Source organism: Antechinus flavipes, chromosome 3, assembly GCF_016432865.1.
Source record: "Antechinus flavipes isolate AdamAnt ecotype Samford, QLD, Australia chromosome 3, AdamAnt_v2, whole genome shotgun sequence".
NCBI lineage: Eukaryota > Metazoa > Chordata > Mammalia > Dasyuromorphia > Dasyuridae > Antechinus > Antechinus flavipes.
The window spans coordinates 273,723,803-273,747,398 of record NC_067400.1 but is presented as its reverse complement, the minus strand read 5'-3'; the positions used below and the strand labels follow the sequence as shown (position 1 = coordinate 273,747,398).

Below are 23,596 nucleotides of genomic sequence, written 5' to 3'. Positions count from 1 at the left end.
ATTATTGAAAATCATGGACATCTTCAAAATAGAACGAATTCAAATAAAAACCAGCGAGGTGGTACGGTGTCTAGCATTGCCAGACCTGGAGTCAAGAACTTCTCATTTGCTCAGACATTGACTACCTATGTAACCTTGTGCAAGTCATTTAACCCTGTTTACCTCGGTTTCTCATTTGTAAAATTAGCTGGAGAAGGAAATGGAAAACTACTCCAGCCTCTTTGCCAAAGAAATCTCAAATGGGGTCATGAAGAGTCAGATACAATTACAGAGTAGGACACAATTGAACAATTTGAATGAATGATATAAATCCTGAAATAAGAATAATTTCCATAGCAATGAATTATTATTCAGATAAAGCAAGTAGAAAGTCCACATACATATATTTTTGCTTTAAGGCAAATTGAGAATTTTTCCTAATGCATAAATGCAAATATCATGCATGCTATATGAAAAATAAGCTTCAAAATGAAATTTTGGTTATCTTTCAGTAATGTTAAGAGTAAATTATAATACATTTATATTGATTGTAAGCTCAAATAACTTTACAGATAATTGACAGTTTCTCACTTCTAGATTCTCCTCTAGAGAAAATAAAGGAAGTATTGTTTGAAATTTTAGTATTAATTGGCATAAATAAATATTTTTCTTTTTAAATACTCTATTGTAATAATAAAGCTTTTTCTCTATTAAAAATGAAAACTTGATAAAAGTTTATAACAGATGTATCAGTTTGTAATTTACAGTAAGTTGGCCAGAATAAAGGGCAATATTGATTGTCATAGTAAAAATTAAATTTTCCTTTTTTAATTCTAGAAAGTGAAATTCGTTATGCCACTTGGAAAAAAGCTGTGCAGAAATCAATGGGCTGGGCTACAGGAGAGTCTCCTGCTAATGGTAAAAATAATTATTACCTTTATTAATATTGTTTTATTCAAAAGTAATTTAGAAAAATCTAGAACACCAAATTGCTAATCAATTAATTTTTTTCTAAAATACAAAAACATGATCAAAATTGGTTAAACTTTTATCTACTTTGAGTCACTATTTTACTACTATTTCAAAAAAATTAATTTGTAATATAATTTTAAAAGGAAAAATAAAGAAAATTCATGGATTCCATTTTTTAAACTCCTTATTACCATTTTTTAAACTGATCAGGTATGAATGACGTAAATGATGCATTGCATAATGCTACATTCTAATTTCAGAATATTTTTCATAAAGAAAAGCAAATTTAAGGCCATATAAAATGATTTTTGGCAGCTAGAACTTAGTTTGAAAATAATTTCTTCCCTTTCAATTTCAAAGAATCTAAAACAAGAAAGTTGCCAAATATCTTAGTACCTTTAAGTAGGATCTCTATACTGAAAGTAAATTATTTATAGACAGGCCTTTAAGTTTAATAGTTCCTTATTTTCAAAGTGATATTCAAAGCATGAAGAAATGAATTTATAAGAAAATTTAGTAAAAGTGGTTTAAACAAATTCTGTTCACATTCCAATTCATTATGATTTCCTACATAGAATTTAACAAGTATTTTCGAAACATTGTGGAGATGTAAAATTCTTTGGGAGGATTTCTTTTCTGAAGAAGAGTGGGAGAGAAAAATAATCTTTGGTAGTTTTTCCTGATTTGCTGTTATTCATTGCTGATTTCTTAGAACTTGCAAGATTATAAATATGCCCAAAGCATTGTGAACTAGTCTAAAAATTATAATATACATACACACACACACACACACACACACACACACACACACACACACACACACACACAAACACTACCTAAAGCACATTACAAATTTTAATGACTTTGAATTGACCCACTTAGTTTTTTACTGTACAAACAGAATGATATGCTAAACAAATCTCCAGAACTTCACATTCCAGAAAGCAGTATTTTGAAACAAATGTCCAATTTATCCATAATATTTAACATATTGTAAATATCTTCAAATGTAAATATGCTACCCTACCAAAACAATAAACTCTTCCTTAGATTTGATACTAAATAAGAGATTTACTAGGTTTAGACATAGTAGCTCTTATATATCATCTAAGAAAGGGAGCAATCAGTATTGTCAAGAAATTAATTACTAATACAGGAGATTGCAGACTTTTGAAGTATCAAAATAAATGGGGATCTATGAATATATAAATGTCTGAGGATTCCTTCCTCAAGTAGCATTTATTGTAACTAATGCTTAAATTATGGGTTGTAGAGATGTTAATATTCTTGTGAGAACAGGACACATTGTAAAAGGTACTTATTAAGACAGACAGAATTTTCTTTCTTGCTATGCCCAATTTTCATGAATTGTCAGATATTTATTTTTTGAGATTTTTTTTTGATTTTTTTTTTTTTTTTTTGCTGAGGCAGGGTCACACACCTACAAAGTGTTTAAGTGTCTAAGGCCAAATTTGAAATCGGGTCACCTGACTTTAGGGCTGGTACCTTATCCACTGCACCACCTAGCTGCCCCTTAGTTTTTGAGATTTTTATATTTTGTTTTATCTATTAGTATAGCCCTTATATTAAGATGGGGTTTGGGAACATTGCCCTGTTAAGACAAAGAAATTACCATTTCGTGTACAGATAAAATGGGAGTTAAGTTCCTTCTGCTTTATGTACTTCGCTATCAGACTCTATTTTCAAGTAACTTCTTTATAATAGTAAAATATTCTGCAAATGGCATTTTAAAAAAAATCAAGCTAAATATATGATCAGGTGAAATTTTCTCAATGTCTGGGAAAGAGTATAATATTATCTGTTTAAATTGTTGTTTTTGTTACCCAAATTAGAGATGATCTTAATATTTCCAAATTTCTCAAAGAATTGCACAACCTTCTATTTAGGTTCTATTCTAAGCAATCATACTGATTTTTCAATGCTCTATGTTTCAATTAGAGTGGCAGTTATTTTCCTGCATATCCAAATCTATTTCATACTCATTTTTTTAAAAAAGTCCTAATATCTTTATAAAATAAACCAGTATTTTGGCTTATTTTCACTAAGCTAATATAACTCTTTCCTGGAATCCAAAGAATTGCTATTCTGAGAGTGATTCAAGCTTACTTTGGGAAAACCTTTATCACTCATTTAACATTCTATAGTTCAGCAGCAAAGCTAAACTTACAATTTCAACTCTCCCAAAAATTTTTTTTGGATTTGCCTAGCATATATATCAAGGATATTCTTGGCATATTTATTGTTGCATGCTTTCTGTATTGGTTGCCAACTATCATAAGCTTTCAATAATGATTATATTTTTGATTTAATATATCCTTGCTAGCTTTTGAAAATATACTATATATTATTTTGTGACTTGTGTTTTTGCTATTCATGTGATTCTTAACACAAATTTGCACTTTTTAATGTGTCTCTCTTTCGGTTTGCTTGACTGGAATTCCCTCTTCCTTGGATGACAGCAGGTGACCCTAATATCTTCTGTAGTGTTCCATTGGGCTTTTTTATAGTGACTAGCATGGTAATGTTAATCGGAGCAAGGTACATCTCAGGTTAGTTATTATTTGAATTAGAACATTTTATTAGGTAGCTTAAATGTATTTTGTCTGTGATAACTCAGCAGAAAAAGGTTTTCAGTGCTTTTTGGTATTTTAGTATGGAAGAACCTAGAAAACAGATCTTAGGTCTATCTAGTTAGATCCATTGTTTCTAGGGAAAGTCAGAAGAAGAGAAGGATAGTAGTAAAGGAGATATGCTTTTGGGGCAGAGGGAAGTGCATCCCAATATGTATAGGAACCCAGCAAAATTGAATATTATTTTAAGATATGAAATTCAGGGCTATTGCTGAAAATTAGTATCTAATTTTGTGGGAAAATATTGTTATATTTGGGAATCAATTATTTTTGTAGATGTTGAAAACTTGCTATAGTAAATCACTGAAAAATCTTTTAATTATACTGGATCCCTCTTAAAAGTAAGCCCAAATGTGAAGTAGCAGTTCTTAATTCTTAAATATAACCACTTATTCCATTGGCTGAGAACTCTAAATTATTGCCCAAATTCCTTGTGGCTTAAAGCTGAATATTATTGCAGTACTTTTTGCAAGTGAAATTGAATTGTGGATTCAAAAATATAAGGTAAAACACTGTTGATTTGAACATTAATAATGTCTTTTAACAGCTATTAATAATAGCTGACTCTCCTCATTCTGACTTTCATAGCAATAATGAACCAACAATAAATAATCTTAAAATGGCACTACTATTAACTCTGATTTTTCTTTTCTTATATCAATAATCATGATGTATTTAATCCTTTGGCCTCTTAAATTGTGAATGAGAAATTTTTAAAGTTTTGGGCATGTATTCAGTTCAGTACTGTATTTAAAGTTAAAATAGAAATTATATAAATTACATTGGATAAGGAAAAGATTTTGTTTGTATTTGAATTTTTTAAAAAATAAAATGCCTTCATGATACCATTCTTAGTGACTCTTTTCAAAATATCTCATTTAATTATTGAGAAAAATTTTAATAAGTTTGCATTTGAATTTAGGAGGCAAGGATTAATTATATTGTTACCTAGACTCAATTTGCCCTTGGATAATATAGCCTTAGGGTGTCTTGCTTCTTTATAGCAATAATTAATATCTTAGCCCTTTAAGTGAAAGTATTCTGAATATTCTTGAGGGAGCCTTTTAAATTTAATTTGATACCCCTTTAGAAACAATTCCATATATAGTTATATCCTGTAATAGAAAAAAAAATTGAGAAAAATTGCTGAGGATCAATTGTGCCTATCTTTCAATACTTTGGCACAGCAAGTTAAGATCTTATAATTTGTGGAAGATTGTAAGATTTATATCACTTATTAAAAGCCTGAGTTACATTACTAAAACTAATATGGTCATAATCTTCATTTTTTTCCCCCCAGTTTTGGTGACAACATTCTGTTAAGTCACATCACATATATTAATTTGATAACAGAGAGAATATCAGTGACTTAGAATTATCAAATGCAATGTGAAATTCTTTTAAGAGTAGCTATTAACTTCTTTCAGTTTGCATGAAAGTTTTGTGCAGTTGAATTTAATTCACATTGCCTTCTATTTTTTGCTATTAGAAAATTTAAAAATCATTATTCTTAGTTATAATAGTCATTGTTTAGCTCTTGAATATTAAGTATTATTGACATTTTTTTGTTTGTTTTTGTTTTTGTTTTTTTCTCTCTGTTTTAGGTATTCCATAAATAACCTGAATCTATTCCATGGACTCCCTGGAGGCAGTCTTTTTTTTATGTACCAAAAGAATCTAGCAATTCTTTCTTTTATTGTGTTATACTATCTAATAGAACTTTATTTTTATTTATAAGCCACATGCTGCATGACTCATGAGAACCCTATGGGTAGTCTTGTGGTTTCAATTAAAGAAAACACAGCAGAAAGAACTATAGAAACACATAGTGTATTTTTTTAACATCAACAATTAAGATTGGATTGATTCTTTAAGGTACTGAAGACCCTCAGTTATTTTTATCATCTTACCTTCTTCCCCTCAGGATCTTGAAAAAACTAAGAGTCCATTTGTGATGACTTCTCAAACATTTTCAAATGCTGATGGATTAGGAATTTTATACTCTGGCTGCAAGTACTCAATTGAGATACCTCTACACTGCTTTTTTTTTTTTTTTTTTTTTTTTTTTTAAAAGAGGGTTCATTTTTGTCATTCGTCCCTAAAGGGCCTCTTTCCTATGTGATAGGAAGGCCAAAGGTTCTATACTTGAACAATTCTAAATTCTAAAAAAAGGGAAATTTAATAACAGCATAGTTTAAATATTTTCCTGAAAATTATTTCACCTAACTGAAATTCTTCAGTTACTTAAGTATTCTCACCAATATAATTAAAACATCCGATATTTTTGCCTAGCTCTTGTAGGGAAGGACTTTTTTCTTCCTTTTTGGTTCCTTCTCTTTTATCTCTCCTTTTTGTGTTTTTTACTTTGTATGGCCACAAATTGTATATATACAGTGTAGTACCTAAAAATAAAGAGTACATTGTACTCAGTCAAAATGAATTTGAGTTTTAGGTGGACTACCATGTACACAAATATTTGGGGGATAATGACTACGTACATAAAGGGAGAGTTGTTGTGCACATTAATCTCCAGAAGGTACTTTTTCTTGAAGAGCTAACAACATTTATAATTGAAATACCTATTCCATGTCAGTAGATGAAAACATACCCTATTCTGGATTCAACTATGTGTCATACATTTTTACTTAGATGTCATAATTGGATAAATGCTGAACATTGTTGAATTTACAACTATTGGTCCAAATAAAGACTTTTATCTGACTCAATTTTAGCTATATTGAGAATCATTATTTTTAAGAGAAAAAAATGAATTTGGACATAAAGTCAGAACATTTCATTAGGTCCAAATGTGTTACCAACTTCACAGTTTGTAGTAATTTTTACTTTGGAAGACAGAATTATTCCTGTTTTATGTCTTTTAAAGATTTCATCTAGTCGTTCTTGAAACTAATTAAAACCATCTTAAAATTAATTTAACTGTGTTTCTTCTTTAATGACAATGAGAAAATATTTAGTACAATATAGACAATGAGTTTCCATAGAATATAATTTAATTGTATTTTTATAATCAAGTACAATGAAGTCTAAGATGTGGTTTTAAATAATGTTCACTCTTAAAAGCACTTTTCCTTCATTGAATATGTATATGGATGTTTGCATGTTTGGGGAAAGGAAAGTAAGTAATTCTGCCTTTACTATTAGACATGCCCATAATTCTTGGATGTACGTTTTTGTGCAAAATTTTTTTCTTGTAAATACTCCAAAATATTAAGTGATATTCTAATAATCAAGACCTATTTTTATGTTTGTATTGAAATTTGTTTGCAAAACAGCATAAAAAGGGGGCTGACCAATAAAATGTGAATTTCTTTTTCACACTGTTTTCTGTATCTGAATCTTGACTATTTACTGGTCTATTGCTAATGTTTCCCATTTTACTTGGGTAAACCTTGGACAAGTTACAACTCATGTGAAAAAAATTTTTCAAGTTTTTATTTGTTGCTAATTGTTACTTCCCAACAATTTCATTATTTGATACTAAAAACAAAGCTTTTAAAATCAAATGTAGAAATAATTTCATTATACTACCTTTTAAAAATTGATGATACTCATTTATAGTTCTGATCATGCTACTACTTTCCCACCTATTTTTTGTTATAATGATTGTTCCAATTCAGACAGGTGATATCAATAATGCTATCATAGTAAGTTACTGTGAAATGATCAGATTTGGGGGGAGATGGGAAGAGGGAAAGCTACTTTAACACAATTACATTTCTACCAAGGTAGGTTGAATTAATTGTAATAATAATGAAAAAGTACTGTTCAAATTATTTTTAGCATCTTGTGAATTTTTATATGAATTTCATGATTTATAATTTCTATTTGAGATTGTACACAATGATATCAAAATATGATTAATAAATTTACTTTAAAAAATTGGCCCCATAGTTCTTACTTGCACTTTTCATTTACAGAATAGGGCTTGGATCAAAATTTTAAAATGTATAATTAAGGAAATTTCCTAATTACTCTGCATAGTAGTCATTTGGCTATATAAACAGGCATACTTTGAAGAACTTAGTAACTAAAGTAGCTGTTTTTTGAAATAGTGAGCAGCTAACACTCTTTTATAAGAAAAAAACAACATGGTCTCGCTTGCTTTTAGGAGATATGATTTGACTGGAAAAGGATTTCGAATGTCTAATTGCACATGCAAATACAATTAATAGATAAGCTCCAACTTTTTTCTATTATGAAATTATAAGGGTACTCCTGAAAACTTTTTTGCAGTGAACTATTGTCAAGAATAGAAAACAAGGTAAAGAACATCTCTTAAACAATGGTCAACTTTTCTCAACAACTGCTTTTAATATTTTGGAGGCAGCTAGTTGGTGCAGTGGATAGAGCACCAGCCCCGAAGTCTGAAGGATCTGAGTTCAAATCTGGCCTCCGTCATTTAACACTTTCTAGCTGTGACTCTGGGCAAGTCACTTAACCCCAATTGCCTCAGCAGCAGCAGCAACAACAACAACAAAGTAAAAATTCAAGATGGAGATGTTCAACATTTTGAACCTAAAGTTGCCCAGCTGGGCCAGTATCTTTAAATACCATTTTTCAAAAACTGCAAGGAGTAAAATAACTAAAATTATGTAAACCAACAGAAGCTCCATGTATGGCAATGGAGGATTACATAGCAGTTTCAAAAGCTTATGTAATCATTTTAAAAATTGGTTATTTAAAGGTAATGGTCATTTTTCAACAGACTTTTATAAAATGTCAAATTCTGACAAAAATAAATTACTTTTTTTGGGGGGGAGAAAGTTAATAAATTGATTTTCATTTTTCACCACTTAGACTTTATTTCAGGTATTGATAAGGAAGTAGATACAATATGTCAAAGGAACGTGCTTTGAAGTCAGGAAGATCTAAATTCAAGTTTTACCTTTGGCTAATTCACTAATGAATAATTGGTATACATTTATTAAAAACTTAATATATTCCAGACAATGTGTTAAGCTCTGGGAGTTGCATAGATGAAAAAGACGACTCCTGCCCTGAAGGAGTTTATAATCTAATGGAGAGAGGCAATATACAAAAGTGAAAGGGAAAGGTGAGGGAAATAGATAAGATAGTAAGTGAAGGTGGCACAGAGTGGAGAAATCAAAAGTCCGGAAAGGAAATCTGTCTATGCTCCCTTCTTCAGTGAAGGATAAGGAGTTCATGATTTCTTCCTCTAATGGGAGAAGTTGAGGGTATTGATGAAGTAATTGTGAGATTTCTTAATAAGGTTCCTGAGGGTAATAGTGGAAAAATCAAGTACAAAATGAGTGTAGACAGATGAGAAATGAGACTCTGAAAGTCATCTCTCTAAACCTTCAATACTCCAAGCAAACATCTGGGGGTGTGTGTAATACTATCAAAAATATATGTACACATATATTTAATTTTTATAGTATTTCTGCAAAGATTAAATAAACATTTACCTTTGCAAAAGTTTTTATTCCAAATTTTTCTCCTTTCCCTTCTCCTCCCCTTTCCCTCAAGACAACAAGCAATCAGATAGATATAGGTTAAACATGTGCAATGATATTCATCATGCCACAAGAAAAATCAGATCAAAAGGGAAAAAAACACAAAAACATGAGAAATAAAAAGCAAATATGACAACACAAGGTGAAAATTAACTATGCTTTGATTCACATTTACTCTCCATAGTTCTCTCTCTGAAATGTGGATGGCACTTTCTATCACATCTATTGGAATGGGATTACTTATTTCAGAAGAATTGTTGACTTGAATTGAAAAAAGAAATTTCCCTAACAGAAGTTTCCAAATATGGACCTCTTTCCCATCCAACCACTCTTGAGTTTCTTATACTTGCAAAAGATGTAATGAAACATTCTTTTTATCAGGTCTTCAAGAAGACAACTTTATAGGTGGCTCAAAATTCATGGATTTCTAATCCCAGACTCAAGACTTGTGATAGTTTTCTCCATGAGCAGCCAAAACATGTCAACATGTTCCTGAATGAAGCTTTGCTTTTGTTGTTTCAGCTTTTATACTATAAACAAATATAGTGTCCTCATGGCATATTTAGTTTCACTTGATGCTTCTTTTTGGTAATTTCTCTGTTTAAAATGGTTCTTGAGCATGGTATTCATAGTGTTCTTAAACACAAAAAGCTTGTGATGAGACTTAGAAATAAAATACATGTCTTAGATAAACCTCATTCAAGTATTAAGTAACAGTCCTGATGACCATTAGTTCAATGTTAATGAATCAACAGTACAGTTCATCTAGAGAAAGGAAGAGGAAATTCTCTGATCACCCTGGAAAGTGATTTTAACCAGAGGTCAACAAAAGTTAGCAAGACAAACAACCTCCACGCCCATCACCCATTCCAGGATAAACTGAATGAGGATATTGTATCATGGCAAAATGACATGGAATTGCATGGGAAGGCTAGAACTAAGTAGTCAAAAGCAATTGAAACGAAGTGAGGAGTTTGTGTAATCTAGTGAAGCCTATGAACTACTCGGAAGAATATTTTAAAATACAAAATGCCTAGGGTTTCAATAGTCAATTACACTGAAAGTTACCAATTTTAATGTTAGAGATCCTAAGTTAAGGGCTTAACTATATTCTGAGTATAACTATAGGTTATAGTATAAATAGATTACAGCAAAGCATTTGACAAAGACTCATGAACATGCTGGAGAAAGGTGAGAAACTCGTTTAATAAAAGTTTCAATGTATACTAATTGAAAATGTTACAGGTATTTTGAAACCAGTTGAAAGACTGGACCCTCCAAAATAGTTAATTTGTAGGAAGATCTCTAGTGGAATGCTTTAGGATCTGTCTTTGCCTTTCTGGTAGACAACATTTTAATCAAGGCCTTTGGATGAAGGCATAGATAACTAGTTTGACAAAAATAAAGATGACTGGCATAAATACTATGTTAGATACCAGAAGCAAGATCAAATGAGATTTTCATACATTAAAATGATGGCCTATCCTTTTTGAATCCAAGTATAAGGTGAAAGATAAAAGAGTTGGCTTTCCAATAGTTAATATGAAAAAAAAACATTTTGGTTTCAATGGTTAGAATGCTAGTATCGACATGAATTTGAGCATTAACTCAGATCCTTAGTAACTTGTGCAAACCTGGGAAGTCAATTAACCACTTTCAGCCTAAATTTCCTCATCTGTAAAAAGGAGAAAATAACCGTACATTATGGTTTTTGTGAAGATCCCAAGTGAGATAACATATGAAGTGCTTTGCAAATCTTTGAAATACTGTATAAATACTATTATTGAATGACCACTCCAACTAAGTCTCACTTATTCTTAGCACATCCATGTTCTGCTTCCTAACTGGGATGTCTCCGTGTTTTTTTTTTTTTTTTTTTTAATTTCTATATACTAATCTTGATGATCCCATGAACTTCCTTGGAGTCAATTATCATTCAGAAATAAAATGACTCATAGATGTACATATTTAGGTCTTATCTCTTCTGATCTTCACATTACTGATTGCCATTTAAACTTACAAAAGGTTACACAAAATGTCAGATGAATTTGAACTATAGTCTTGATTCTAGAGACAATATGTTTTCTGATATTTTAAAAAGAGTTTTTAGGAAATTGAAAATTCAGTACAAGTCTGTTCAGTGTAATAGAGTGATTTATTGCAAAAAGATCATTTAATCTTGAACTATAATGAGAGGCAAACTTCCAAAAGTTAGGAGGTATAGAAGAAAACTACTGGAATGTTTAGCCTACAAAATAGTTTGGCAATGGGGGAAAAGGGGAAGGATGAATTATTCTTTCGAGTGTTTGAATGACTATAATGTAGTAAAGTAATTACAACTGATAAGTTCAGGCCCAGGAAAAAGGGAACTAAAAGCAGTAGTTGGAAAGAAAATTATCAGATTTGTGTGATATAAGAAAACATCTACAATGAGTTACTGCAAAGTGTAATGCTCAGTTAAAGGACGTGGGATTTTTTTATTCCGAGTTTTCAGAGGCTATATGATGGTTGTCCGTTTTCAAAAAGGACCAAAATGACATCACTATGTCAGAGTCAAGTTACATACAGTGTCCAGCTATGGCTTATCAGACCAATATGAGCTTGAAATGTTCTGCCACAAGTTGGATATAAATAGTTCATACAACATTTGGGATAGAATTCTTTTTCATGTGAGTTGGATTAGATGATTACTGAAATCCTAAGGCAGTAACGATTCACTTTCCCATTAAGATAATTGGTTCCAATGACTCCCAACTTATACAGGATCTACTGTTTTTATCATGGGGATATGGATATTAGCATTTGTTCCATCCTAAAACAAAACCTGCTTCAGATTCTTACAGAGCAGTAATTCTCAAATTTATGTTCTCAGTATCGTTATACTATTAAGAGTCATTCAGGATTTGTCCAAACGTTTTTTGATTACGTGGGTCGTGTTTATATTTACCATATTAGAAATAAAAACTAAATTTAAATTTGTAGACCCTCTGAAAGAGTTTCAGAGATCCTCAGGATTCTCTGGACCACACTTTGAGAACCGTTATTACAGAAAAGATTTCCTCAATCATTAAATCCTAGAGAATTAAAAAAAAAATGAATGCTCTCTTTAAAAAATCTATGACCTCTGATTTTCAAAAAATGAATGCTCTCAAAAAATACATGACCTCTGATTTAAAGGTGATATCTCACAATAAAAATAGCTATGAAAAGCAAATTATGGATTTTTAAAGAAAATGTTTTTTACAAATATTATGAGCTAAAATGCTTATATTTTATAGCCTTTAATTAAAAAACCTGCTTTCACATACATTCTCTTATTTGATTTTTATAAGAATCCCCTGAGACAGTTTCCATTTCACAGAAGAAGGTGAGGTTTTGAAAGATTATAATGTGTTCAATAACTCATGATTAAAATAGAACTATACCTAGATCTGAGTACTCCTACTCACAGTGAAGTAAGTAAATGGGAAGAATAATTCACAAAAGTTACACATTGCATAATATTGTATCACAAAAATTCAACTCAAGGTTACAGCTAGGACCATTAAAAATCCCTTTTTTTCTTAAATACTTGATTTTTAAGTTATTCATTTTAAAATTAATTATTGTGCAGTAATGTTCAACTCTGTCCATAGAGTTTTCTTGACAAAGTATACCAAAATGATTTGCTACTTCTCCAGTGTGTGCAAATTGTCAAGAGCAGATTGGAATAGTGGCAGAATCACTATCTCTACATGTTTGCTATATTCCTTTGGGAGCAGAAGTTCAGTAATTACTTAGTAAATTCTTGTTGATTGGTTAATCAGCCTCTATTTTCATAGATGGAATCTACTCCTTTACTTCTAACTCTTAGAATTCCTACTTTCCTTTGATGCATAGTTTATTTCACAGCCTAAAGAAAAACTAGCCCAATCTCCATTTGTTAATGCCCTTCCTATAGAATTTATTTTGCAAATATTTTGTTTAAAATTTTTTTCAAGGTCATATTTTTCCCCCCAGAATAAGTTCCTAGAAAACTGGAACTTTTTCATTTTTTGCTTTGATATCCCTAGCATGAAGTCCAGTGCCTGACATACAATAGCTTACTAAATGCCTGCTGGATCAATGAATTAATGCTAACTTTTGTTTCAGCTTTTCTATTAAACAGTTTACTTTTTAAAGATTAGGATAAATCTTTGCCCACTTAATTGTCAGTTTAATTCTCCATTTTGGAGAAAAAAAAGTTGGAATCAATGATTTAGGAGATTCAGAATAAGTGGATTATAGTGGAAATGATGCAATATTTGTTATCATAGGATCTGTGAGTTTGAGTTCTGATTCTACTGCTCTTTATTTGTATGAACATCAGTAAATTGCTTAACCTCTTTGGGCTTCAATTTGATAATCTGTTCAATTATAAGGTTTATATGACTTCTAAAGGTCCCTCTTTGCTCCAGATAGGAAGCATATCATATGAAGACTGCTAGATTAGTTCAATCTCTAAAAACAATGATGTTGATTAGATTGACATGGAAGAATAACATGTGAGTTGAGGTTTATCCAAATGGCTATATCAAAACTAATCAAATAATACCCTACTCAACGTTTTAGTACAGATACCAATAAAGCAAGAAATCTCAAATATGTATGCTTTCATTTTGGGCCAATAACACATCATAAAAATTAGAAATAGATTTTAAATGAAAAGGGCTTTCATTTCTGTCAATATCCTTTTCAAGTTATACAGCAATATCACAGGGCAACAAAGGGCACTCAGAAAAACTTCATTCTTATCCCAAATTATATGAAAGGATAGAAATTAAAGAAAAAAATGAGGGAAAGTAGAAAACCTAAAGAGAATGAAAATGTATGCTTCATAAATTTCAAAAATGCTACCTAACATGTAATAAATGCCTCAAATGATTTTTGAAGATGAGATATACTTAGAATGGAATTTCAAATAGCTCAAATAGATAAATTTTACTAAAACTTAGAAAAATTTGCGTTAATTTTTTAAAAATCTGGCATCTAATCATCAAACATTTCTCACAATATCTGAAGAATTTTAAAACATTTCAAGACCTTTATATAATGTCATGAGTTGTAATACTGCAAGTTAAGAAGGAAAGGTAGAGGTCTTTACGAATCCATATCACATATCATGAAGGTTTAATTTAAGAAAATTAGTGCAGATTCACAAAATAGAAGATTACATCAATCAACAAGCTTTTCTTAAATGCTACATGCAAGACACTGCTAAACTCTGGGGGATGTGAACAAAGGCAACATGTCCCTTTTTCACAGGGAATTCTTAATTCTAGTCACTGCTTAACATACACAATTGAAAACTTGAATGGCATCACAATTGAAGGAATCAAGAAGGAAATACATGCAGTGGAATTGAAGGTGCATGGGAAAATATTAATAATCTTAATGACAACTGCCAATGAAAACCAAAAGGTTAAGGTGACCACAAGTAGTCAAAGCAGCATAAAGAACGAAATAAGCAATTAAACATCAATCAAAAGCTATGTTATATATGTTGAGAACAAAGAAATTAGAGAAGCATGAACACCTTCCAAGGAGACTGGAAATTTTCTTGTGAAAGTCCAACAGAATGAAACTATGAGTTGGATCAAATGTGAAACAAAAACCCTATATGCTCAAAATTGGTTACATTGAGGAAGGTTACTGGAACTGAGCTCTGCAAAGCTAGAAAGTGGTAATTCTCAAAACTGTTGACTCATATGATTCACATTGATGAATAAATTATTAGCTATGCACTTGGACCAGCATGCTCTCTGATGGAAATGGAATACCATCATTCTTAGTGGAATGCATCAGATATTAATAAAAGATGAATTTACCAGTGACTTCCAAATTTAGGAAATTTTGTGTTTATGCATTTTATACAAGGAACTGAAAGTTTATATAGCTTAGATTTTTTTTTGTATGTATAAGTTTTGTTAGATTAAAAAAAAAGAGTACTAAAAGACCTTATATAGGTAAAAATAAAATGTATTATTTTCAGTGAATATTGAACAGTTTATTTAACAGCGTAACATATGTATTAATTACCACAAACATTTCATCAGTTCCATAATCATAGCTTAATTATATATTGCAAATTTGTAAAATAGACCTAAGCCTAGTCACAATGCTAGAGTATTTGATGTCTATATCAAAAATTGTCCTCCATTTATACATTGCCAATATAATGAAGTTAACAATTAACATAAAGTACAGTATTTTTCAAAAGGATATTATTATAAGCTCACCTTGGCTTTGTTTACCCTTAGATCAACTATATTGTTTCTAAATGGAAATAAGCATGACTTTCAAGTGAGAGGGAATTGAATTCAAAATTTATAGAGTTCTATTGAAAAAACATATTAAACAACTACTTTATTTCATGACAACTTTCTCCAATATCAACTTGTATTTGTCCACAATAAATATAAAATAGATCAAAATCTGTAAATTTGAATCTGAGAGTCTAGATGAACCAATAGATGAAAACAGTCAATATTTTATAACTTGGTATTCTTTAGTAAGATAAAAAAGATGGAAATAGTCAAGTTTTGAGGGATTGTGGGAAGAGAAATATACTAGTATATTGTCGGTAGATCAATGCAATTATTTTGAAAACAATTAGAATTATGAAAATAAAATGACAAAAATAAATGACCTAACTTTTGATCCAGAGATTCATGTACCATGTAGGATGTCATTGATAAAAAAACATTCCACATCTGTACTAAAATATTTAGAGCAGCACCCCTTGTGATAGTAAAAACTTAGAAATAAAACATGTGCCTACATATTGGGTAATAGCTTTAAAAATTGTGGCACATGCATGTAACAAAATATCACTACTCTGTAATAAAGAATAATATGATGAATACAGAAGAACATGGGAAAATCTACATGAACTGATGCAGAGTAAAGTATGCAGAATCAAGAAAATATTTATGACACTAATAATATAAATAAGAACCACCAAAATACTAAAATTAAAAAGAACAGCATGACTCCAAAGAAGACATATGATAAGACACTCCTACTCTATCCTTTTACAGAGGTGGGAGGTCTACAAGTGTGATTTATTGTACATATTTTCAGAGTTTTCCAAAGCATTGATCACTTGTGCTTTCACTATTGCTCCTCTTTTTTTGATCTTTAAAATATTTTTTGTTAACTGAGATGGCTCTTTGGGAATGGAAAGGGCACTGGGAGGAAATATATTTAAAAAAAACTTTTTTTTAAGTAAAGGGTTTATAATAGTGATTCAGGATCAGGATACTGCCCCTAGAAATTACAAAAATGTTGTAAGGATCCTGGATTTGTCAATTGATACTATTTAGTCAATGAAAAGGTAGGAATCATGCTTCAGATGTCAAAAAAATGTATCATCTATTGAATATTATGATCCCATCTTGGAAAATGTGATCAGATAGCTAGAATTATAACACTTGAAGTTCAATATCCTTTATCAACTAAGAGATAACATCCCTATATCATAAATACAAGTCCTAAAATACTTTTGACAATACAGCAAGTAAAACTGTAGGAAAGCAGAGCATCATTTCGTGTAGAACTCTTGCTCAGAATCTCAAAGACATAACATTGATATATAAACAATTTTAAAAATAGTGTTTTCAATACAGTTCAACATATTGAATATTTACTCCAACTACAGAGAAAGAAAAATATCCAGTCTCCTTCAAGTGCAAATTGTTCAATACTTAGCAAAGTAGCAAATCCATAAAAGAATCTTTAGTAGAATATATGTTATGGATATGTGTGCATACACATATAAACGTGTATATACACACACACATTCTATGTAGAAAGTGTGTGTGTGTAATAATAGTAACACTGAACAATTTACAATACTATTGTATTGTTTATACATAAAAATTAACTAAAATGACTAAATGGTAATAAACATTTGTGGTATATTTCATAGATAAATTATTTAATACTAAATCAAGGATACATTTCTGAATTGGCTATTGATATATTTAAAACTTGTATTAAATCAGTTTCATATTGGGCTAACACTTTTGAGTATATATATATATATATATATATATATATATATATATATATATATATATATATTACAGAAATTTAGCCAAAAAAAAAGCTTTAACTAAAAAAAAAAAAATCCATTTTCTAAACTAAATAGTTGTTACAGTTTTAGTTTTACTGCATTTTACTAACCAATTGGATCAGAGGTTAGATTGCTGGGCCTGGAGTCAAGAAGACCTGTGTTCAAATATGGCCTCAGATATTTATTAGCTGTGTGAACCTGGCTGAACAAGTCACTTAGCTTCTGTTTATCTTGGTCTTTCTCTGTCTATAAAATGGGGATAATAACATCTTCCATCTATGGTGGTTGTGAGATCAAATGACATATTGTAAAGTACTTAGAACAATGCTTGTGACAGGAGATGCTACATAAATGTTATTTATTACTATCATTATTCAATCATTTTGCTGCTCATATATCATGTGTAATATGATAGTTCAAATTTAAAGTAGGTCACTATACATTATTCACTAGTTTCCAATGGAGAAAACCACAACTTTGTCTATTCTTGTGTGAAGCCACAAAATTCTCACTACTTTCATCAGCAAATCTGATGAAGAATATATGGTGAATAGCATTACAAATGTTCATCAGACTATTACAAATGTTCATCAGACTATTTGTGTCTGATTTGTGGCAGAGCAGTCTGAGCTTGTCTGGGTCTGATCAGCCACAGCTGGGCACACTGTAACTGGACTCTAACATAATGATGTCATTTTGGCCCTCTTTGAGAACAAAGGACAAATGATTGACAAAATCAAATCAGGAATCATTCTCTTGGAATTTAATTATGTTTCCATTAATTACTATTTTTTTAAAATAAGAACTGATTTAAATTAAAACCAGTAAAAGACAAATTTCAAAATACATTTGACAGTTTGGTTTCTTGATAATTTCAAAACTAGATAATATATTTTGAGCCCTGAAGGACCTAGCTAGATTATTTTTCAATTTTAATTAGTTGACTGCCAACACCATGCTTACATATAGTGCCCATAAAAAAATAGCTGTCATTTTCATTGATGTTACTATCTTATTTAATCCTCAAGACAACCTTGCGAAAAAGCAAAAAGTAATATTATCTTTGTTTTACAAATTGGGAGAATCAAGCTTAAGAGAGGGACTTGGTCTGATGCTTATAAGTTGCATATTTTAAAGAATCTTTAAGCTAAAAACAATCTTCCAACCCAGTACAAGATAATCTAACAAGTTTGCAATAAGAGCCATTTTTGTCTTATGCTAGCCTTATAGACTAAGAGGTATTGAACTATTTCCCAAAGTATTTTAGAAAAGAGGGAGATGTGAGGCAGTTAGGCAGGATTATCTTTACAATATATCTTTCTTAGTGTGTTTGAAGTATTTGTAAGTTTCTAAAATATATGTCCTGCCCATATTAAAAAACACAAAGATGCTTGCCAAAATTAAATGCAAATGGGATTATTTTCCCCTCTTTTATAAAATTTCCCACTATAACAAAAATAAAGGCCCTATCTTATGACCTGCACAAGTAAACCAGGAAGGTGACTTGGGAAAATGAAACTCAGCTGTACCTATTGCTGTTATTTTAAAAGTAGAAGTGAGATTGACACATCTTGATGAATTTATGTAAGATATAAAAAAAAATAGTAATAGTAGGCCTTCTACTTCTATTTATCTTTGTGAATATAATGGGCCAATTTAACAAATTAGATAAGAAAAGGAAGCAATACTTTCCCACAGTAGCCTAATATTTAATAATTACATTCATACTTGGGGGAAAATTTCCTATTAGATAAGAATTAGAAAAGCTGTTTCCAATTTTAGCAGAAGTTAGATTTAGACTATCATGTTACATGAAATATTGCAAGAAGACCTAATGGGCTACTTACCCTAAAAGTAACCTTATTGCTTAATCATTCTACCATGTCCAACTCTTTGTGACCCCTGTAGATCATAGCAGATCAGGCCTTCTATTCTCCATTCTCAAACTTGTATTCAAGTTTATGTTCATTGTTTCTGTGATACTACTGATCTCTCTTATTCTTTACTGTCCCCTTTTTCTTTTCTATAATACTTCTTGGAATTGTCCTTTCCAGTCAGAATCTACTAAAACCTAAATCACTTGGATGAGTAATAGATTGCACCTGGACTACTACTACTTCTCTTTAGACCCATAAATTGTTAACTAGGGCTGGGACTAGTATTCTTGATAGCCATACCTTCAGATAATCTGGACTTCTACCTTTACTAAAGTTAGCAAAGGCAGGGAGCTTAAACCCAATGTGTCAGTGACAAGGGAACTGTTCTTAACATGTTCCTTAGATCCATGAGCCTCTGACCAGAGCTAGGAACAGGATTCTCTGGTCCAATACTTGTGCCCCAATGGAAAGGAATTCCTTCCCTGTCCTGGTCACAATGAGTTCTGTACCATTATCAGCATACCAAACATGACCAATGAGAGGGAATGAGTGAATGTGTGGCTGGTCATAGAGATGGTAACCAGGGATGCAATGTTGATGGGCAGAATGGAAGAGAAAGGCAATATTTGCAAATGAAAACAAGTCTATTAATTATTGGACAACTAGGTGGTGCAGTGGATCTGGTCTCAAGACAGTATTAAGTGACAATCAAGATCACTCAGCTAATGTTTGCCTCAGTTTCCTTATCTATCAAAAAGGAGTCACAAAGAGTTGGACTCTACTGAAAATTACCAAATAACTACTATAATAATTATAGACCAGCCATTCTTGACAGCGTACAGGAAGGGAGGGACAGATGTGGAACAGGAAATTTGGGGAATAGGATGGAGATGGATGAGATTGAAGGAACAGGCAATTGAGAACAAAAGTAGGGGATCAGAATGAGTAGGATGAGGAGAGTAAGTATGAATAGATCTAACCATTGAACAATATGTCCAGGAAGAGTATAAAAAGTGCTGTTGAAAGATGCATGTAATTGAACTGATGGAAGGCCTTCCTATAGAGCCACATTAATGACAGATTGTAATGTACCTGCTAAGGCTGGCCTTCTTCAGAGCAAGCAGGAGCTGATGGAAGTATTCAGGCAGGAGCAGGTAGAGTCCATTTAGTAATTATTATTGCTAATTCCAGTCCATTTAAAATTATTAAAGGAATTTATAGCCAGGTTTTCCTGTTGGGTCTCCTTTAGTAGGCTTAAAGAATATTAAATAGGATCCTAGGGAATATTGCAAAAAAATTTTTTTTGTCTTTGAACATGTCTACATATTACTTAACTAGTAAGATGGAAGAAATCCATCCAGTAGAAGCCTGAAAGCTATTTATAAAAGTGCCCAGTAGCAAAAGAAATAGGAAGGCTATAATCACTTGGTGAGCATCTCTTTCCAATTGAGAGCCTTTGGTACAAAGTAAAATGTGGTATGAAGGATTTATTATAATAGGCTGAGGCTCGGGTTGATGCACTGAGGTCCCAAGCACGTGAGGCTAAATAGTAATTGGACCATACTCTATTAATATATAAGCTTGGAGAAAGAATGGCCCCCGCCCACTCTTTGTGCAAGTCCTGATGTGTTGTATAGGAAATGACGATTTTGGTGAGTGGAGGCAGGGGAGTGGAAAAGGAAGGGGAAGGAGAGACTGCTTGCATTGCCATTGATATGGCCTTTCAGCTCAGGTCTCTCTCTGCTACCTGGCTTCCTGTCGCAGCTGCCCATATTGCTATCGCAATCTTTCTTGTGTATATTTGCTATCGCAATCTTTATTCACCTCTTCACTTCAATAAATATTGAAGATTTTTCCCCTTAACCTGAATTTCTGACTCCGGCTGATTTTAAATACACGGTCATTACAATCCATCCTCCTCAAAAAACAAACAGGCAAAAAACCTTCAAACAGTTCAATTTATTGATACTGGAGAAATTCAGGGTGGTAGTCATGAAACAAATTCTTACTGATGTGGTCTAAAAGTCTTAGAAGGTAATCAAGGGAGCAGTTTCTGGAACATCCAGCAGTGCTTAGATTGTGAGAATTAAATATAGGCTTCCAATGGATTTGTTTCATACTTTCTAGGTTTTAGTCTCTTTAGAATTACTTGCTGGATATGTGAATGACCTACACTATTTTTAATGATACATAACTGAGAACACAATTGATACCAAATTTTGGAGGTGAAATTCCCTAATGTTTATTTCATTTGATGACTAAATATATTCTGCCCAATATGACAACCTTCCACCAAGGAAGTTCTCAGGCTACATAAACTTTCTATTTCTGTTTAGATTTATTTTGGTCTGTTTTCACTTTGAAAATTTGTTGGAAATCCCTTTGCCCTTTTAGAATATCCTGAACAGGGATAGGAATGATGAATTTCTCTATTTTTAATTTTTATATATATATATATTACATATAAACATATACTATATATAATATATGTATATATTTTAAATAGATATGAATAAATAAATAAATGAATGAATGAATAAATATATATGTGGCATTTGGAAGAGATAGATGAATGTAGCCTGAGCATATACAAAAAGATCGTCATCTTGTGGCCAATGGAGATATTGCTACAGCATTTTGGCAATGACTATCCTGCAATACAAGTGACCCTAAAGGCTATGATGGTGGTATACTACCACCTAGTGGGAAAAGGAGAGATTACGCTACTTCTCTATAACCAGTAGGGTTAGAGAAGTTGGTGTTGACTGCTTGCCCTACTGCCAAGTGCCGCATGTCAAATGGGCTTTCGTTCTGGGTCATATGTAGAAAACAATTATGTCACAACAGTTTCCTCTGACTGGAGTTTGCAAGGACACCCAGCTCCAATAATTTGGAACAAGAGGGCTTCCTCAGGGTTGATAAGGGAACTCTATTCTTAAGTGTGCAGACCTATCAGCTTATTCTTTAGTCTATTTTTAGACGCATCATTTTCTCTGCTCCTTCGGGCTTCTGATGATCCTGCAGCTGATTATTACTCCATGCATTCAACTGGTATTACAAGGCTACTCACCAGTGAGAATTTCAAAAAAAGATAGGAACACACACACACACACACACACACACACACACACACACACACACCTTACTCCCAAAATCAGGATCCAAGCAAGTTAACCAAGTTGCATATGGAAAACAAGTCGTGTCCCCAGACATTCAGCATTATCAGTACATGCCTTAATTTCATTTGTTTTGTTCTTACTGGTTTCTCAGGGTATTTTTTTTTTCTCTGCCAAGCATGAGGGGTATAACTTGTGGTTTTTGCCAGGTGTGACTTCCTGTTGGTCTCTGAAATGTTCAGAGTTCTGTTCTTTTCACGGTTGAGGATAGTGCCAAGTAGAGCTCCCCTCTATGAAAGTAATGTTCCTAAAGTACAAATCTGACCATGTCATTCCATTACTCAATAAACTCCAGTGGCTCCCTATTACCTCAAGGGTCAAATATTTGATATAATATACATATATATCATTTTACATATATAATTATACCATAATATAAAAATTAAAATTTTGGGGGGCATAGAAAACCCTTTACAATTTAGTCTCTTTCTACTCTCTGGGTAGTCTTACATATTATTCCCCTCTATTCACTTTTTCCTTCAGCTATATTGACCTATTTGCTGGTACTCAAATATGACACCAATCCCCCAGCTCTAAACTTTTAAAGCTCTGTTTCCCATTCACTTCTGCCTCCTGGTTTCCCTGATTTCCTTTAAAACTTAGGTCAAAATCCATTTTCTGCAACAGGCTTTCCTGATTCACTGAACTACTGTTTTCTTAGCAAGCTGTCTTCTTAGTATAAATAAATCCCCATTTGCCACAAACTTCGGGTTTGTGAATTCTTTAGCAAACAATCTGTGGCACTGAACAGAGAGGGATCTCTTACCCTCAATTCTCCCACCTCATCAGTAAGATGTTCCTTCTGTGCTCTGCCCTATTTTTTCTTTCCACTTTTCTAACCTACTCTTCCTATATTCCCCCCCAGGATGTTTTAAGTTAAGTGGTTTTATTCCTTTGGAAATCTTGGTGGGGACTAGGCTGCACTCTCTATTGAGCTGAAAATTAGCCTGGGACCACTCCCAGTCTCAGTTAAGTGGTCTCATTCAATTGGAGATTTGGGCCTGATATTCCTGCTGTGTGGCTTGAAACACCAAGAAAAGTATTCTCTTTTCAACTGGAAATCTAGGCCTGGAGGCATTGACAACATTGAGAGATTCTCATTCAATTTTGAATGAAAGCTTTAGCCTCAGATAGCTAATAAAAAAGACAATTTTGAACTCCCAATCTCTGCAGAAGTCTGAAACAAGAATTTGTTTTGCCAGTGAAGCTCTCTTCTTGGCAAGGCTGTCTGCCAGGACTCTTGCCCTCTGTGAAAATATCCTCTTCTCAGTGTTAACCTTTGTTATTTCTCTGACAGGACCTTGCCACTGAGCAGTTTGTCTCCCTAGCAAAACTGGCTTCTCAATGCCAA

General features: G+C 32.1%; 1 protein-coding gene across 13 annotated transcripts in view; it reads left to right on the top strand.

Moving 5' to 3' along the window:
• Positions 1-7,505, top strand: part of GK (glycerol kinase) — a 74,435-nt gene extending 66,930 nt beyond the window's left edge. For 6 of the 13 annotated variants that reach the window (XM_051985054.1, XM_051985053.1, XM_051985052.1 and 3 more), the window contains 3 exons: positions 817-897; positions 3,432-3,521; positions 5,207-7,505. In XM_051985054.1, the coding sequence (XP_051841014.1) occupies positions 817-897; positions 3,432-3,521; positions 5,207-5,217 (182 nt within the window). In that variant the 3' untranslated portion in view covers positions 5,218-7,505. Of the gene's footprint in view, positions 1-816; positions 898-3,431; positions 3,527-5,206 lie in introns of those variants that run through there. The other 7 variants (XM_051985056.1, XM_051985055.1, XM_051985059.1 and 4 more) reach the window with 3 other exon arrangements.
• Positions 7,506-23,596: the final 16,091 nt, after the last annotated feature.